The sequence below is a fragment of the Salmo salar genome, chromosome ssa10 (assembly GCF_905237065.1).
Source record: "Salmo salar chromosome ssa10, Ssal_v3.1, whole genome shotgun sequence".
NCBI lineage: Eukaryota > Metazoa > Chordata > Actinopteri > Salmoniformes > Salmonidae > Salmo > Salmo salar.
This window is the reverse complement of record NC_059451.1, coordinates 86,342,461-86,362,382: the sequence shown is the minus strand read 5'-3', so window position 1 is coordinate 86,362,382 and position 19,922 is coordinate 86,342,461. Positions and strand designations below refer to the sequence as shown.

Here is a 19,922-nt window from a genome sequence, read left to right as displayed (position 1 = left end):
AGGTGGGCTGTGGCCAGCTGTGGAGGACAGGTGTGCTGTGGCCAGCTGTGGAGGACAGGTGTGCTGTGGCCAGCTGTGGAGGACAGGTGTGCTGTGGCCAGCTGTGGAGGACAGGTTACCTGTGGCCAGCTGTGGAGGACAGGTGTGCTGTGGCCAGCTGTGGAGGACAGGTGTGCTGTGACCAGCTGTGGAGGACAGGTGTGCAGCAGAGGCTCCTGCAGAGGAATGCCTTCAGAGACTGGCAGGCCTCTACCACTTACCCACTGTCTGACCTCACTTCTTACTAGCCACTGATACAAAAACACACTGGGATGCTAACAAAATGTGTGCAAGGTCCTTACAAAGGTCTGTAATTCTTGCAGGATATGATCCAACATTTAAGAGATGGTACCTTTTATCAAGGGGGGTGAAACCTAATACTACAGAACATATACAGACTATGCGTCCCACAGTTGTGTTAAGTTGGCTGGATGTCCTTTGGATGGTGGACCATTCTTGATACACACAGAAAACTGTTGAGCGTGAAAAACCAGTGAAAACTTTGGCCCAAGATAATATATAGACCACACCATTTACAGGAAGGTTAATAGCACCATAGATATGTTGTCTCCACACTAAGTATGACACAATTTCTACCATTCTGTCAATTTCACACATCCCCCACACACACCCACACATACCCAGGGTTGAGCAGTCGGGCCACTGTCAGGTGATCTGCATCAGCCCCTGGATCCCTGATGAGAGGAGAAACTAGGCCAGGCCTCGACAGAGCAAACGCACGCAGCCAGAAACACAGTCCCCCTGTCCATAGGACCAGAGTGGTGTGCTCATTAATACAGTCCTGACAACAACATGCTCCCTGGCAACCCCTCTTCCATCGCTCACACCAGCAGCCCCCAACTCCGCACGCTGGCATGGAATTAACCTGGGAGAGGCGGGAGATGAGGAAAGGGGGGTGCTAATAGGCTGAAATTAATCAACGACGCCTGATTCGGCGCAGAGGGACGGCGCCAGCACCAAACAACACCCTGTGAATGCTAATGGCCTTCTCCTCTCTCTCTCTCGCTCTCTTTCCATCTCACCCTTTTACCTCCCGCACCGCTTTACAGAGCAGCAGCAGAACGGGCCCCATCTCTCCTGCCATAGTGGTGCATCACACTGACAAAGAAAGTGATTTCTGAACCTCTCAGTTCAAATAATCTTGCAATATGAGTAGCTCGTGACATGGATCTCTGTGTGAGGGTGTCGGTAAAATACATGAACCAGGAGGAAGGAGCCCAGGTTTTTTTCTCCTTCCTCCTAATACATGGGTCTGATTGAGTGTGGTTGGGGTCTGCCTCTGAGTTCCAGGAAAGGGCCTCTGTGTACCTGGCCTAGTCTGCTGTACAGATGGCTTCAGTGAATCTACATGTACCATAACATAGTGTGAATATTGAGCAGAGCCCGAGTTACTTATCACAAGTAGTCAATATCTTGCTTGTCCTGTGTAAAAAGATGCATGATTCGCATGCTTTCTGTACAGCACTTCAAAGCTTGCCCAGTATTCCGCCTCTATCTGGTCTGGACAAAGGGCTCTTTTCTTCCCTCTCTCCTGACTGAGTTGTCCTAAACGCTGAGGCCTTGTGTTCTCAGTACAGAGTCCCTTTGAAAGACAGCCTCTCACCTCCTCCAGAGCCACAGACAAAAACTAACTCACACACCCAGAATGGCTGCCTTTCACAACACAAAGACCGAGTCAGTGGTGCCAACATACCATGACAGCATCATTCTCTTCCTCGCTTCTCTCGCTCACATATCCACCCCCACACACACAGGCGCGCGTTCACACACACACTTTCACATGAACATTCACAATACAATTACGAACATTTATTCATAGTAATTCTGCACTTTCTCCCTCTCTGTCCCCTGTCCAGTTCTCTGTAAGCCAATCTTCTGGGGGGGGCTGTAGTAAAAGTGGGTCATATGTTTAGAGCGGGAGAGACAGAGAAAGAGAAAAAGACAGAGGTAGAATTCCCCTGATCAGGATGAACGGATCAGTGACAGGCCTCGTTCCCTTCATCTCTTCTCAGTGGATGTCTCAACCTGGGAAACACATCACACACACACACACACATCACACACACACACACACACACACACACACACACACACACACACACACACACCACACACATAACACATCACACACATGCAAGCACACAAAACACACACACACACACACCAAGCAACAATTACACCGAGAATCCATACATTAACCTATTGACAAGAACTACAACAACAAAAAATTATGTGACAAATGTGACAGATTCAACGACTGCATAACAACACCACACACACACAGACACGTCCCAAGAGAGTGGTATCTAGGCCTGGCTCCATCCTCTTTCCCCTGTGAACAGGGAGAGAAAAGAGGATGGACAGATCCCGTGGTGTGTGTGTTGGGGATGTCGAATGAGCATGATGGGAGCCGCAGATGAGTAAGGTGGGGGAAGGGTGACGGAGAGATACGATACAGTATAACGTACACACACACGGAGAGTGGGGTAATATTTGTCCTATGTATAGTATTTATACCACACGCTCCGCCCCATGATTCAAATTTCAAATTAGCATATTAAAATGTTTATCTGACTCCATTTAACATTATATTTGCAATCAAGAAATGTCTGAGAATGGAATTCTCAATACAAGTGTATTTAATTACTTTGTAAAATGAATGATTACATTATACAAGGCATAAGCTGAAGTTAGAAAGCATTAACAAGCATTACAAGGCATGATTCTAGTCATGATCAGAGAGGGAGAGAAGTAATAGCATAAAAGGCCTTGACCCAAGAGTCCTTGGGTCAAGACCGTTGCTGGTTTAGAAACCAGTCTGAAATTTACAACACAATTGCTTTTATGATTTGTCTGCTGAGAATGTGGAAATATAAATCCTAACACTGATTGTTATTTTCACTGTGCCAGAACATTTTCGGAACTTATTTGATATAGCCTCTTACGCCTTGTTTCTCTGATTTGAATGTTCTAGGATTTGATTGTACTCATTTACCGTCTGTACAACAGGGGCGGGAAGGTATTTGCTCAACACTACACTAATGGTTTTCTAGTGTTCTCATTTGTTTCCAAACTCATCCCTCTAAAAGGAGGGAGCACTAATTGTTCTTTACTGTATATTGTTAGAATTTGGATTTGAAATGATGTTGGATGGTATGGTTTCATGTTGTGCTCGTTTCCTCCATCCAGATAATGTGATGGGATTGATGGGATTACTGATTGATGGGATTACTTTGTGGGCTAGTTTTCATATTAATGATAGTGAAACTTTATTCCCAATTTATTGTTGTCATGAGACATTTATTTCGTAATCTGTATTTGTCATGCATTGCAGAGGATGATATCATGATGTGTTTACTTTTACTGCTATTTCGAATGTTTTCAAAGTCTTTCACAAACAGTGGTGAGTTGTCAATGTGAAATGGACTCAGATGATGGGGCCTGACCTGTCCAGCTAAGCAACACACCTTCTGATGGAGGATTCCACGTTGGGACAGCTGACCATTCTAGGCATGGTACACCTGGAGACTGACGGTGCACCCTGGTGGGAGGATACCTTCTATGAGGAGAGTACCAGGACCCTAACGACCATGGACAAGACGTTAATGCAGGCCAAGTAAATGGCGACTATCTTGTTGAGTGTCTCGACTGTATCCTGGCAAGCCTTTGGGAGGTAGCTATTACATGGACCCAAGCTGTTATTTTTTTAAAGTCTAGTCACCTCTCTCCACATATTTCTCTGGTTCCTCTGATTGTCTTCTGCAATGCAGAGTATCCATGGGGGGAAAATATAGTGGAAAAATTTGAGAAGGTGATACAGGTGAGAGCCAATTTATCTGTGGCAATCTCTGAGACGTTCGCACAGAATTTCTGGGGTCACTGACACCAGGAGAAGTGTGAAGCCTGATGAAACTTCAATCGACAAAATGTTACTATGTGAATTAAATTGTCACATTTGGATTGTTTCAAGAGTTCATAAAGAGCTACAACTTTTTATCTGTTCTATTTTGTATGTAAGTGCCATGGATTTATTGTTACAGAGAAACTGTGTCATTCTGTTCATTGGACATCGGCTATTTCAAAGATGAGCGACAGGTTTGCGCCCCTATCATTTAAATTGAGTTGATTAGATTAGAATCTGGGTGTGTTTTCCTGCCCATTGTTTTAACTAGCAAAGTGCAAAGAAATGTTAATTCAGGTTGGGCGTGAGTTCCAGCTTGAATTTGAGAACTTGGTAGAAAGCTCCTGTGTGTATCACACTCAAATAGTTGATTCTATTAGAGATTATTTTGAATTGAAGACACGCGTAACCACGTTAAGTCTTATTTACACCGAACAAAAATATAAATGCAACATGTAAAGTGTTGGTCCCGTGTATCATGAGCTGAAATAAAAGTACCCAGAATTTCTCTTTACGCACAAAAATCCTATTTCTCTCAAATGTTATGCACATATTTGTTTACATCCCTGTTAGTGAACATTTCCCCTTTGCCAAGATAATCTATCCAACTGACATGTGTGGCATATCAAGAAGTTGATTAAACAGCATGATAATTACACAGGTGCACCTTGTGCTGGGGACACCTTGTGCTGGGGCCACTATAAAATGTGCAGTTTTGTCATAAGTTTTGAGGGAGCTGTTGCCACCTGAGCTGTTGCCAGAGAATTGAATGTTAATTTCTCTACCATAAGCAGCCTCCAACATCATTGGCAGTAGGTCCAACTGGCCTCACAACTGCAAACCTATAAGGGCACAAGGCGAGACCCAAATGCAGACACAGAAGGCAGATAATTGAGCTCCGATATTTATTACACCAAAAGGGGTAGGCAAAAGGCAGGTCGGGGACAGGCGAGAGTTCATAAACCAGGTCTGACTCCAAACAGTACAAGGAGATAGGCAGGCTCGAGGTCAGAACAGGCAGAGTGGTCAGGCAGGCGGATTCGGCGTCAGGACAGGCAAGGGTCAAAACCAGGAGGGCTAGGAAAAACCAGAGACTGGGAAAAATAGGAGCTAGGAGAAACGCTGGTTGACTTGGCAAAACGAGACGAACTGGCACAGAGAGACAGGAAACACAGGGATAAATACACCGGGGACTAATGGGGAAAACAGGAGACACATGGAGGTGGGTGGAGACAATCACCAAGACAGGTGAAACAGATCAGGGTGTGACAAGACCACGTGTAACCACGCCAGTCCAAGACCTCCACATCCGGCTCGTTGAAATTATTGCATGATGCATTGATATTTTTTGTTCAGTATAGTTGATAGTCATTTACTCTGAGTTGTTCTGTAATGTATCATGTATTTCACGTACACTAACTGTTTGAGTGTTTTTTAATTCATTTTTATTCATTCAACTACAGATAAACAAGATCACACATTGCTAAATGGAAAGCGTCCTCTATTCAAGCAATGGTCAAGGTCAACAGTCACATCCATACGGCAAGCTCCATGCTTTATGTGTCCTGTGTCCATGTCTATTGTTTTCAGACATAATGAACGTTGGGCTCTGGATCTGAGAGCTCAAGGAATTTGAAAAATGTCAGCTTTAGTTCTTTAAAGTGGAACTGACAGCGTTTTAACTACTTTGCAGATATGAAACAAACAGACAATCATAATATCAGTAAAAAAATATCAAATTCCCAGTTTACGCAACAAAACCAACTTCATAAACAGGTTTTAAAAATAGGTTCTATTTGACTCAACGTTCCATGACATACACTAAGCATTGTTGGCAGAATAGATGGATGCAGTTTAATGCATGATTAATATAATTCACCAATATATTTCTTGGTAATCACAGTTGGCCTGGTGCCTTGTTTGCTGCCTCCATTTGGGATGCACTGTTTCAACTTCAATGACTCAATATTTTGTACAAAAACGGACGAATGTAACTAAGGCTGGGAATGTCAATACAATCAAACTAGCTAGATAGCTAGCTGCAGTAGTTCTTTCTTTAAAAGTTGCAGCATACTGCAGCACAGCTTGCAGGGTGCCGCACAATTCTAGGGCATGTTATTTAAGTGTCAGCCATTGTTGCCAGAATGATGCAATTTACCACAATCTGCCACCATCTACCACAAACGGTCGCGGCATAAGCTCAAAACTTTTAACGGAAGAACCACTGTAGCTGCTAGGAGGATGTCATGTGAGAAGTGGAGAAGTGGGTGAGTGATTGACTTTTTCCCCTCATATTGTCATCGGTGGCTATACACAGCTAGAGATACAGGTGTCATTTGGTTAGCTAGCAAGAAATTGAACGATTGTTACAGTATCCAGTTAGCATATCTCTTGCGTTCGCAAATTCACCCTGGCTATCTACTCCGATTCCAGAGCACTCTCGTCTGAGTGTGCCAGAGCGCAGAATAACTGATGAATTTACGAACGGGTAACACCCACTGAATATGATCGTGTCAGTAAATGTAGTCAAAAAAAGTCATTTAGTCACAAAAGCTCTAGATAACATGTAAACAGCCTAGCTAACGAGCTCTGCTTGGGCGAGTAAAATGCTCAGAGTGAGGTGTTCTCTTATTTGTGTCCGGAAGTAGCTAGCTAACCATTGTGACTAGCATTAGTTGTTGATTTTGTTGTTGTTGATGTGCGTAACTGCGGGAGAGAGAAACTACCTTTTCATGGTTGTTTGATCAATAAGACTGTAGTTCCCAAATGTAAGAGGTAAATACGTGGTATTGACATATTTGCAGAATACCATTAAGGTGTAGTTTTTGCCGAATGCGTTCTAATAATCTAATTGCTGCAACTGCCTGTAAACACACAGTCCAGTTCAAAGTGAACGATGGCAGGCTTGTGTGGCAAATGGCTTGTTTGCATAAAGGCCTACAGTAGCTCTGATTGGCTATGGTGCACCGGTCTGCGTAGACTATGGTCCTAGCGGAGACAGTTGTTTTTATTAGGTTTTATTTACTGCAGTGTCTAGTGATTGTCCAAATGCACGGCGGCTTTTCCACTATATATTGTTATAGAATTTCACAAATGCCTTAGTATACGTATTCCCAAACATTCTAAGAATTTATGAAAATGTGAAAATGACCATATCCAAGTGCTCGCTTGTCATAATATTTAAAGTGTCATATTCTTCCTATGGGTGTATATGAACATATTTTAATAAGATTTTATGTTGCTAAAATGCTGTCAGATCCACTTTAAGTCTGTATCCACTTTAAGGTGGATACCCTTTCAAATTAGTGGATTCTGCTATTTCAGCCACACCTGTTGCTGACAGGTGTATAAAATTGAGCACACCGCCATGCAATCTCCATAGACAAACGTCGGCAGTAGAGTGGCCCGTACTGAAGAGCTCAGTGACTCGTAAAATTTCTGCCCTGCTAGAGCTGCCCGGTCAACTGTAAGTGCAGTAATTGTGAAGTGGAAACATTTAGGAGCAACAACGGCTCAGCCGCGAAGTGGTAGGCCACAAAAGCTCACAGAACGGGACTGCCGAGTGCTGAAGCGTGTAGCACTTAAAATCGTGAAGTGTGGAGGCTGTTATAGCACCAAAGGGGGGACCAACTCCATATTAATGCCCATGATTTTGGGGCTCCCGGGTGGCGCAGCGGACTAAGGAACTGCATCTCAGTGCTAGAGGCATCACTACCCACCCTGGTTCGATCCCGGGCTGTATCACAACCAGCAATGATTGGGAGTCCCATAGGGCAGCGCACAATTGGCCCAGTATCATCCGAGTTAGGGGAGGGTTTGGCTGGGGTAGGCCGTCATTGTAAAATAACATTTTGATCTTAACTGACTTGCCTAGTTAAATAAAGTTTAAATAAAAAATAATTACAAAAATGAGATGTTCGACGAGCAGGTGGCCACATACCTTTGGCCATGTAGTGTATCTGAGTAGACGGAGCTTTTAAAAATGTAAATGTTCCCACAAATTCATTTCCAAGTTCTGCTCCACACTGATAGACTAACTCCTTGGGAGGAAAATATTCAGTTTAATAACAGTAATTAGACCAGATTCCCACTGCCTCCATCCTCACTATAGCAAAGTCACCAGAAGATACAAAGGACAGAAGGAGAGTTCAATCAAATATTAATAACAGGCTTTGTCCTAATGTATTTGGGCAGAACATGTGTGTGTTTGAAACTATGCATCCAGCCTAATGTATTTAGCTTCCCTGGTGGGTGTATAATTGAGGAGCACAGCAGGGGCAATGGCAGGTAGCCTATTTCTTCCCCCCTCTCTCTCTCTCTCTCTCTCTCTCTCTCTCTCTCTCTCTCTCTCTCAGCAGCACACATGCAGGAAGGCGTGCAATGCAGTCAGGTTTACAGTGGAACACACAGCGTCTAACAAATGGCCTGCTCTTGTTTAATGCATGCATCCTGTATTCTGCCCTCTACCTGGGGTGGTCCAGAGGCCCAGTCTTGCCCAGGCCGATCCGGGTCAGACACAGAGCACAGGTCAGTCAAGGTCAGCGCACTGAGCTCCACTCTCAGCCTGGCCTTGAAGCCGCGACCCTGTGACCCTGGGGTCAGGAGTCCAGAGCCGGCTTTTAACCCCGAGGGAGGGGCTTCAATAATTCAGCCTTCTGCCAGAGTACAGCGCGTTCACTTCTCTAATGGAGGTGACTGAGGTGGAGGGAGGAGCTTTGGGTGTGTAAGAACTCTGCTGGCAGACAGGGGGCAGTACTGGGCTAGTGGGCTCTGCTCTGTTGCTGGGCTGGGTAGGGCTAGTGTAAGGTTCTGTACTGCTGGGCTGGGTTAGTGTAAGGTTCTGTATTGCTGGGCTGGGTAGGGCTAGTGTAAGGTTCTGTACTGCTGGGCTGGGTTAGTGTAAGGTTCTGTATTGCTGGGTTGGGTGGGGCTAGTGTAAGGTTCTGTACTGCTGGGCTGGGTAGGGCTAGTGTAAGGTTCTGTACTGCTGGGCTGGGTTAGTGTAAGGTTCTGTATTGCTGGGCTGGGTAGGGCTAGTGTAAGGTTCTGTATTGCTGGGCTGGGTAGGGTTAGTGTAAGGTTCTGTACTGCTGGGCTGGGTTAGTGTAAGGTTCTGTATTGCTGGGCTGGGTAGGGCTAGTGTAAGGTTCTGTACTGCTGGGCTGGGTAGGGCTAGTGTAAGGTTCTGTACTGCTGGGCTGGGTTAGTGTAAGGTTCTGTATTGCTGGGCTGGGTAGGGCTAGTGTAAGGTTCTGTACTGCTGGGCTGGGTAGGGCTAGTGTAAGGTTCTGTACTGCTGGGCTGGGTTAGTGTAAGGTTCTGTATTGCTGGGCTGGGTAGGGCTAGTGTAAGGTTATGTACTGCTGGGCTGGGTAGGGATAGTGTAAGGTTATGTACTGCTGGGCTGGGTTAGTGTAAGGTTCTGTATTGCTGGGCTGGGTAGGGCTAGTGTAAGGTTCTGTATTGCTGGGCTGGGTAGGGTTAGTGTAAGGTTCTGTACTGCTTGGCTGGGTTAGTGTAAGGTTCTGTACTGCTGGGCTGGGTAGGGCTAGTGTAAGGTTCTGTACTGCTGGGCTGGGTTAGTGTAAGGTTCTGTATTGCTGGGCTGGGTAGGGCTAGTGTAAGGTTCTGTACTGCTGGGCTGGGTTAGTGTAAGGTTCTGTATTGCTGGGCTGGGTAGGGCTAGTGTAAGGTTCTGTATTGCTGGGTTGGGTAGGGCTAGTGTAAGGTTCTGTATTGCTGGGCTGGGTAGGGCTAGTGTAAGGTTCTGTACTGCTGGGCTGGGTTAGTGTAAGGTTCTGTATTGCTGGGCTGGGTAGGGCTAGTGTAAGGTTCTGTACTGCTGGGCTGGGTTAGTGTAAGGTTCTGTATTGCTGGGCTGGGTAGGGCTAGTGTAAGGTTCTGTATTGCTGGGCTGGGTAGGGTTAGTGTAAGGTTCTGTACTGCTGGGCTGGGTTAGTGTAAGGTTCTGTATTGCTGGGCTGGGTAGGGCTAGTGTAAGGTTCTGTACTGCTGGGCTGGGTAGGGCTAGTGTAAGGTTCTGTACTGCTGGGCTGGGTTAGTGTAAGGTTCTGTATTGCTGGGCTGGGTAGGGCTAGTGTAAGGTTCTGTACTGCTGGGCTGGGTAGGGCCAGTGTAAGGTTCTGTACTGCTGGGCTGGGTTAGTGTAAGGTTCTGTACTGCTGGGCTGGGTAGGGCTAGTGTAAGGTTCTGTACTGCTGGGCTGGGTTAGTGTAAGGTTCTGTATTGCTGGGCTGGGTAGGGCTAGTGTAAGGTTCTGTACTGCTGGGCTGGGTTAGTGTAAGGTTCTGTATTGCTGGGCTGGGTAGGGCTAGTGTAAGGTTCTGTATTGCTGGGTTGGGTAGGGCTAGTGTAAGGTTCTGTATTGCTGGGCTGGGTAGGGCTAGTGTAAGGTTCTGTATTGCTGGGCTGGGTTAGTGTAAGGTTCTGTATTGCTGGGCTGGGTAGGGCTAGTGTAAGGTTCTGTGTGTCAGGTTGGCAGGGTGTTAAGTTCAGTCAGACTGACATGGGCAGGCAGTGTCAGGTGTAACGCTGTAGAGCAGACTGTGAGTTCTGATTCCTGAGCTGCAACACAAACCCAAGGCCTGGTGCCAACGTATGGAAAGACACTGCTTCATACTACTCTTCCTCTAATTTGTGTCTGTCTCACAGCTGTCTACAGGGTTTAAGTCAGAGTATTTTAAAAGAGGTCAAAATAAGTGTGTATGTGCTTCACTAACAGAGGTCTTCACTGCTTCACTGCTGTAGCAAGTAGTTTAGTGTAAAGAGGCCCAATGTAGTCTAACAAACTGTTCTTCTAACTGTATGTTACACCAAAAAATGTAAGAGATGAGAATAGGTACTACACTAACAATACTTTTGTCTGAAGATCAATGTATTGAGTATCTGACATTAAAATATAATTTGCAGTGGATAAGTGAGCTACACAGGAGTCGCTAAAGAGCGATGGGACAAGGACATCCCGGCCGGCCAAATCCTCCCCTAACCCAGGCGACGCTGGGCCAATTATGCGCCGCCTCATTGGTCTCCTGGACGCGGCCGACTGCGACACAGCCTGGGATCGAACCCGGATCTGTAGTGACGCCTCTAGCACTGCCTTAGACCTCTGTGCCACTCGGGAGGCCAAGATAAGAGACATTTCTGATGTTGATTTGGTAACAAAGGTCCTGTAGAAATACTGTGGAACACATTGACATACAACTGACTGATGATGCCAAGTTCCAAAGTGGATATAAGACTGAGGTGTACTTTTCTTCACTGGCTCGGGCCGGCGGATCCTCCTCCAAAGTCCAGAGGCCAACTGCATGTGGACAAGCTGTCCTGAAGGACAGTAAGCTCATATGACATTTACTCACCTTTACAGAAGGTCAGTTAAGTGATAGCTAAATGATAGATAGGACACAGAACCAGGACACAGAACCAGAGACCATCACGATTATTTAAGAGAGATTTGAATCTAAATCCGCCTCTTTATACTACACAAGCATCTCTCCTGGACCTAGTTTGTGTCGTCAAAGTAGTTTAGTGTAAAGAGACCCAATGTGGTCTAACAAACTGTTCTTCCAACAGCATATGTGGGAACTCCTTCAAGACCGTTGGAAAAGCACTTCATGTGATACTGGTTGAGAGAATGCTAAGAGTGTGCAAAGCTGTCATCAAAGCAAAGGGTGGCTACTTTGAAGAATCTCAAATATAACATATATTTTGATTTGTTTAACACATTTTTATTTACTACATGATTCCATATGTGTTATTTCATAGTTTTGATGTCTTCACTATTATTCTACAATGTAGAAAATAGTAAAAAAAATAAGAAAAACCCTGGAATGAGTAGGTGTGTCTAAACTTTTGACTGGTACTGTATATAAAGGTCCCACAGTTCACAGTGCATGTCAGAGCAAAAACCAAGCCATGAGGTCAAAGGAATTGTCTGTAAAGCTCCGAGACAGGATTGTGTCAGATTGGCACAGATCTGAGGAAGGGTACCGAAACATTTCTGTAGAATTGAAGGTCCCCAAGAACACAGTGGCCTCCATCATTCTTAAATGGAAGAGGTTTGGAACCACCAAGACTCTTCCTAGACTTGGCTGCCCAGCCAAACTGAGCAATCGTGGGAGAAGGGCCTTGGTCAGGGAGGTGACAAAGAACCCAATGATCACTCTGAAAGGGCTCTGTGGAGTTGGGAGAACCTTCCAGAAGGACAACCATCTCTGCAGCACTCCACCAATCAGGCCTTTATGGTAGAGTGGCCAGACAGAAGCCACCCCTCAGTAACAGGCACATAACAGCCTGTTTGGAGTTTGCTAAAAGGCACCGAACAGACTCTCAGACCATGAGAAACAAGATTCTCTGGTCTGATGAAACCAAGATTAAACTCTTTGGCCTGAATGCCAAGCGTCACGTCTGGAGGAAACCTGGCACCATCCCTACGGTGAAGCATGGTGGTGGCAGCATCATGCTGTGGGGATGTTTTTAAGCGGCAGGGACTGGGAGGCTATTCAGGATCAAGGCAAAGATGAACGGAGCAAAGTAATGAGAGATCCTTGATGAAAACCTGCTCCAGAGCGCTCAGGACCTCAGCCTGCAGCGAAGATTCACCTTCCAACAGGACAATGACCCTAAGCACACAGCCAATACAATGTAGGAGTGGCTTCGGGACAAGTCTCAATGTCCTTGAGTGGCCCAGCCAGAGCCCGGACTTGAACATCGATCGAACATCTTGAACCCCGATCGAACATCTCTGGAGAGACCTGAAAATAGCTGTGCAGCAACGCTCCCCATCCAACCTGACAGAGCTTGAACAGATCTGCAGAGAAGAATAGGAGAAACTCCCCAAATACAGGTGTGCCAAGCTTGTAACGTCATACCCAAGAAGACTCGAGGCTGTAATGGCTGCCAAAGGTGCTTCAACAAAGTACTGAGTAAAGGGTCTGAATACTTATGTAAATGTTATACAGTTTTTTTATTTTATATAAATTAGCAAAAAAATCTAAAAACCTGTTTTTGCTTTGTCATTATAGGGTGTTGTGTGTACATTGAAGAGGGAAAAAAATATTGAATCAATTTTAGAACAAGGCTTTAATGTAACAAAATGTGGAAAAAGTCAAGGGGTCTGAATACTTTCCGAAAGCACTGTACATCACATACCCCCCACAGTGGTACAGTGTAAAGACAGCTGCTCCCCCACGCCACATGTCCCTGCAAGAATTACCTTAATTACTTAATACCAATAGACAGCATGTTTGCTCTGTTAGCCAAATTGAATCATTGCATTAATCAAGTGCATCATTATCTGCAATATGGTTTGGATGAAAAGCTCCTGTATATGTTTGGCCACACCACATCCAAGGCTAAATGGTATACAAAGGAAGACACAACCGTGATCTGCCCAACGATGCCTCTCTACCAGATGAACTCAATGCATTTTATAACAACAACATCATCATGCCAAGAATGATGGCCGTCGCCGACCCAGAGGATTGGGTGATCTCGCTATCCGAGAGCGACGTGTACAAGGTCTTTAGTCAGCTCAACACTCGCAAGGCCGCGGGACCCAATGGTATTCCAGGACGTGTTCTCAGATCATGTGCAGAACAGCTGGCAGACATATTCACTGTAATTTTCAACTTCTACTTGTCCCAGTATGTAATTCCCACATGTTTTAAGATGACTACCATCATTCTTGTCCCAAAGAACTCTAAGACTTCATGCCACAATGACTACCACCCTGTAGCACTCGCTTCTGTAATCATGAAGTGGTTTGAGAGGCTGGTTATGGCACAAATTAATCCACCATCCCAGCCACCCCTAGACCCACTCCAATTTGCATACCGCTCCAACAGATCCATAGATCCATAGATGACACAATCTCAATTTCTCTCCACACTGCCCTCACCCACCTAGATAAGAGGAATACCTATGTAAGAATGCTGTTCATTGACTACAGCTCAGCGTACAACACCATTGTCCCTCCAAGCTTAGGACTCTGGATCTGAACAACTCCCTCTGCAACTGGATCCTGAACTTCCTGATGGGCTGACACTAGGTAGTGAGGGTAGGCAACATCACCTCCACAACGCTGACCCTCAACACAGGGGCCCCACAGGGATGTGTGCTTAGTCCCCTCCTGTACTCCTTGTTCACCCACGACTGCGTGGCCTCGCACGACTCCAACACCATCATCAAGTTTGCTGACGACACAAAGGTGGTAGACCTGATCACCAGCAACAATGAGTCAGCCTACAGGGAGGAGGTCAGTGACCTGGCAGTAAGACCAATGAGCTGATCGTGGACTACAGGAAACGGGTGGCGGGTGGCGGGCTACAGAGGGTGGTGCGGACAGCCCAGTACATCACTGGAGCTGAGCTCCCTGCCATCCAGGACCTCTATATCAGGAGGTGTGGTAGGAAGGCCTGGAAATCACTAAAGACTCCAACCACCCAAGCCATTGACTATTCTCTCTGCCTCCGCACGGCAAGCGGTACCGGTGCATCAAGTCTGGCTCCAACAGGCTCTTGAGCAGCTTCTATCCCTAAGCCATAAGATAAATAGCTAACAAAATAGCTACATGGACTATCTGAGTTAACCTTGTATCCTCATTGACCTATTTTTACACTGTCTCTATGCAAACTCACTGGGCCCTACACACTCACTCCATCATCTGCTAACTCACACATAATATGCGCATACATTGATACTGACTCTACACACAAGCACACCCACTCACATACAAGTTGCTGCTAGTCTGTTTATCTTCTATCCTGATGCCTAGTCATCTTACCCCTATACATATCTACCTCCATCACTCCAGTATCCCTGCACATTGTATGGTATTGGAACTGACCCTGTATATAGTATGCTTACTTACTTATTGTGTTCTTCATATTTATTATTTCTCGTGTTTTTTTTCTAGTTATACATTGTTATTGATTATTGCATTGTTGGGATTTGAGTTTACAAGAAATGCATTTCACTATGCTTGTGCATGTGACATTAAAACTTGAAACTTAATGAAAACAGAAAAGTTGCAAATCTGATGTTGAAGAGAGATCGATCTCATTAGACATATTTTACTAATGTGAATCCACCCTAACCGACTGTGCTTGAACTATGTCCAGTGCCCATTTGGTCAGAATCAGAATTTCCTTTATTTGCCGAATACATTTTCATGTACAGGAATTTGACTCAGTGAAATGGTGCTTCCACAATAAACAGAATACACAGACAATAAACAGAGTATATAGGCAAAATATTGTTTATAGACACATCATTTACACAATCCACATACAGTATGTACACTACGAACACTGAAGCTAAAAACTACAGAAGCGGCCAAACACTGTGGCTGCCTCTCTGGTCTATCTGATGGTAACCACACCGAACTATCTATAAATGGAAGCTGTTGAATAAGAGAGTCATAGAAACAGGCCTGAGATGTGGACAAGGGCAAAAAAAGATTACTATCATAGTCTAGATCGCTTACAGCCAAGGAAACTAGATCTTAAAGAGTAATGTGAGAACACACACACACACACACACACACACACACACACACACACACACACACACACACACACACACACACACACACACACACACACACACACACACAAAGTCAGTGGCCTTGAGACCAGACCAAGACGGCTGGTGAAAGTAATCAGGAAAACAGAAAGCAGGCAGAAATCCTGTTTACTTCCAGGCAAATCCGTAAAGTGGGATAAAAAGCGCAAAGTGCAGTCAGCCGTGCATGACACACAGACATATGGCAGAGAGATACGTCCAGCTGTTTGCCTGTCCTGGGGTTACTGTAATGAGCCTTAGCCTCCATTGAGCACACCAAAGCCTCATCAATCCAGTCCTGCCGCTAAGCCTCAACATGTCCACAAACACAGCCCTCTCATTCCAACCACTCCTCGCCTGCACCTCAACACATGTCTGCTACGTCTACTGCCATGGACCATGAATCCCTGACATACCTCTTCTCCTATTACTGCTGTCCCAGACTCTCTCTCACTTTGTCTCTCTCTGGATCACTGTATATTGGCAATTCCCCGGTAACGGAATTACACTGAGACTTGATTTTTCACTTTAAAATGTATGCCAAACAAAAACAATGGATTTCAAAGTTTAAGAAACCCTACAACTATATGGACAATGACTACTTAGAATAATTTACACAATAAAAAAAACCTGGAAAAACTGTAGAGGTAAAGTTTGGTAACAGAATTATGGTAAAATCTCCATCAGTCCTTGTGCATAGAGTTCTATGGTTTGTTAAACTTTGAAATCAATGGTTTTTGTTTGATATACATAAAATGAAAAATCTGAGTGTAATTCCGTTACCATGGAAGTGCCCATATGGCCCACTAAACCGCCCAGCCATTTAGTGACTTGGCTAAAATAGGACCCCAAATGCATGGGGAATCCTCTTAAAATAGTTATCCATAATCAGAGACTCAGAGTCAAACATGCAACTCTGGTTTTACAAGATCATGTCCCTTTCATCTCTGTGCTGTAACAGTATCATCCCTCAACCCTGAGACCTGTCAGTCCATTAACTCAGCAGACGGATACAGTAAGCAACCTCTTAGATACCATTAGAGGAGTCCATTTAATGGAATGGGTGTTCTTGTGAACAGCTGTGATGTTGTAGTGTCCTGAAATCTGGTTTTGTGTTACTTCCAGGCCAATGTGTGGTCCAATACCACACGCTAATAGCTGTCCACTCCCACTCACACTACTATCCTAACCCCAATCCCAACCCTACCCTCCACATACACATCTTCCCTTCTCTTGATTTATGTTTTGTTTAGTCTGATGTTTTGAATCCTGTTTTGTTGTTTTTCTTTTTCATTTTTATAATTGTAAAGCAACTTTGGGTCCTTGAAAAGAGCTATATAAGTCCCATGTATTATTATTATTATTATTATTATTATTATTATTATTATTATTATACTAAGCAGATTAACAGATTAGATATAAACTGGTGTGAGAACCAGCTTCACATCTGGCCGAAAGAAAACACTCTCCAATCCCCCATTACAAAGAACATACATTGCTACATTAATTTATTAACCCTGCACTCTCCCCTCCATCCATCTACACACATGTATACAGTACAGTAATGAAGAGCATGTGCCAGTAGCAGCATCATATGTCTGGCAATAGACAAACACAACCAGGAAAATGGCTGATCATTATCACCCTAATAGCACTCTGAATTTTGAATAGATGTAAAAACTCCCTAAACACAAGGAATCACAGTCCAGGACAAGCATAGAGCTGGACTATAGTCTTCTTTTCTCAGTAAAGCTCCCTAAGTTTTTAGGCTTTCATGTTCCAACTGATCCCTGCACTGTCCAACTGATCTCAACTCTCCATAGTGTGCAGAAACAAGACAGAGTGCTCTCCTCTGAACCCCACTTCTGGAAAAGCACCAAATCAGTGATGTGCATTTTACAGCTCTAAAGTCTGTATAGAATAAACAAGCCTATGACGGAATTCAAATATGAGATATATTTAATTATAGATGTGTAATACAACATAAACGCACACAGTATTACGAGGTCCATATTCCGTGTGATCTGTGTCATGTTAAAATTATCTGGGGATTTTGTTTCAGAAATAAAAAACAATATAATATCATATTAGATGAGTAGCCTACTACACATGTGCATTAAGTGCACAGTACCTGCTTGGATCGGCTCATATTTATAAATGGAGGACACTTTCATCTCTATGAAAAAGTCTGGTGCTACAAATATAGAACTCATCATTTTATGTTGAAGCCAATGCAAGTATTATTTCTATAACAAAAGGGTTTTGCCCTTTTACCCAACGTTTAAAATGTTGCTATACTCAGAGAGGAAAAAGCAAAGCGAGAGGTTTTACTCTGCCCAAAATCTGTCCACGAAAATAAGACCACAAAGTGAGGAATTTATGTATGATGGTCAATGTGTTGAATTTGGTCAACAACAAAAATGGAATTGCTAATTTACAACGTGAGGCTTATATAAGTTTCGTAATGGTTATGTTGTTACAAATGCTCTGATATAAGTGGACACACATGGCATTTCGGCAATACAATAAAAATAAAAAAGACTATCTGCCCTCTCATTGGCTAGAATGGTCCCACCTGATCTCGCCTCCTAACGCATGCCTGCCATCTTTGAGGAAATATATTTTCATTGTTAGAGCGGTCACTCTACTATCTTGTCAATATAATACAACATCTTTGCTATTCTTCATCTGAACAATGACAGGTGTTATTATCATCCTCTATATAAACAGCCCATTACAGTTTTGGCGAATTATCAGCAGCATGGCGCGCGTAGTTAGGTGACAGCCCTAATCTTAGTGAGGTTTAGTGTCTTTCATTAATTAAAAAAGTATTCTCCCCAGGTCATTGTCTTACCAGGTGAGTACAGTGTTGCAAGTTGTCGGGCCCCTGCATGCTGCGGTCCCCAACGAGGCGCCGTGCTGCGGGCAGCCGAACCGTGCTCATTCCCGTTAGGATCCTCCTCTGCCATAGACCGATGTTGAATCTCTCTCTCTGACATTAGTACTGGCGCTGCCACCGCGATCCTCCCTTCCATTCCCCCAGTTTGAACTAAAATGCATAAATCATGTATTTCTTCAAACGAAGCCAGTTATTTGATTGCTAGGGAATGTTTGTCAGTGTGGTGTTGTGATGCTCTCGGGACCGGAGCTACCCAGTAAAACCCGGAACTACAATACGGATGAACCGCCTCTGACAAACAGACTTATAACGGCGGCTATAGTACCACGTTCCTTTCGTCTGATTGAGACAACAGTTCATTTCATTCTTCAAAGACAATAACCTAGTGTGCCTATAACTGGCAAGTTTTAGAGCAGCGCTTTCATGTTCCGCTCATTATTGTAAACACTTTCTTTTTTGCATATCTCCATGCTTGCCAGAGTGTAGGGATAGTACAGTTATGATAGCAAAAAAGGTCTAAAACAAAAAGGCAATTGTTTATGGAAACTAGTTAAATAGGTATTTAATTTTTTTTTAAATATTTCCTCTGATATTGACAAAACCACAGCGATAAATACCTGGCATTGGAGCGTAGGCTACGTCTGTGACTGACAGTCTCACACTTTCTTTTCCTCCAGCACTTCAGCGAATCAGCTGTAAAATATTGAGGATCCCTAATGTCCTGGCGCAACAGCGAAGTGAACCATGGGGCGTATTCGTTACGGAAACCATGTACCGTTTAAGAACCAAAAGGAAGAAAACGGACCAAAACGACAGTTTCTATTGTTCAAATTCAGGTAGGTCCATCCCAGTTTCGTTCAGTTTGCTTCCGTTTAAGAAACGTTTTGCAACAGAATAGGCGGAAGGAATACACCCGTGGTTCGAGCTGATACGCGGGTGATACCATTGCCCACTGGCACCGATCAAACAGTGCACGACAAAAACAAAGACCAGTTGGAATTTCACAAACTTTAATGATTAAAATATGACACCGCAGGCCCATATTCTCTATTCCTTTATAGAGTTGAGTTAATTCAATTGTCCTTCCACATTTTAAAACAGAAATTGTCCCTCACCGGAAATTCCTCTTCACAGCATCTGGTTTTCTCATGCAGACTTGTTGAAATGAAAAATAAATAAAAATAATAATAATATATATATATCTATATATATATAGATCTATCTATCTATCTATCTATCTATATATATATATATATATATATATATATATATATTAATTTAAATCTTTCAAGTTATCACATTACCTTAGATTGAATGAAGTAAATGGACAACATAATAGTGATACATTTCTGTTGGCTAGGCTGCGTCTGACAAAGTAGCCTAATGATTGTATTCAACTGCACCTGTTGTGTGTGCTGGCAGGAGTCCCCATAGAGATAGTTAGCAGATGCAACATTGTATATGTTCTATTTGGCACTGTGT

General features: G+C 44.0%; 1 protein-coding gene across 3 annotated transcripts in view; it reads right to left on the bottom strand.

Annotated features, from left to right (window-relative positions):
• si:ch211-212o1.2 (plasmanylethanolamine desaturase) overlaps positions 1 to 19,321 on the bottom strand; it is a 37,515-nt gene extending 18,194 nt beyond the window's left edge. For all 3 annotated transcript variants that reach the window (XR_006757014.1, XM_014124250.2, XM_014124249.2), the window contains exons 1-2: positions 19,058 to 19,321; positions 18,396 to 18,590 (exon numbers count right to left, since the gene is read on the bottom strand). Coding sequence is in view for 2 of the 3 variants with exons in the window: in XM_014124250.2 (XP_013979725.1) it covers positions 18,396 to 18,590; positions 19,058 to 19,064 (202 nt within the window). In the remaining variant the exon portion in view is untranslated. The remainder of the gene's footprint in view (positions 1 to 18,395; positions 18,591 to 19,057) is intronic.
• Between the last annotated feature and the right edge of the window lie 601 nt (positions 19,322 to 19,922).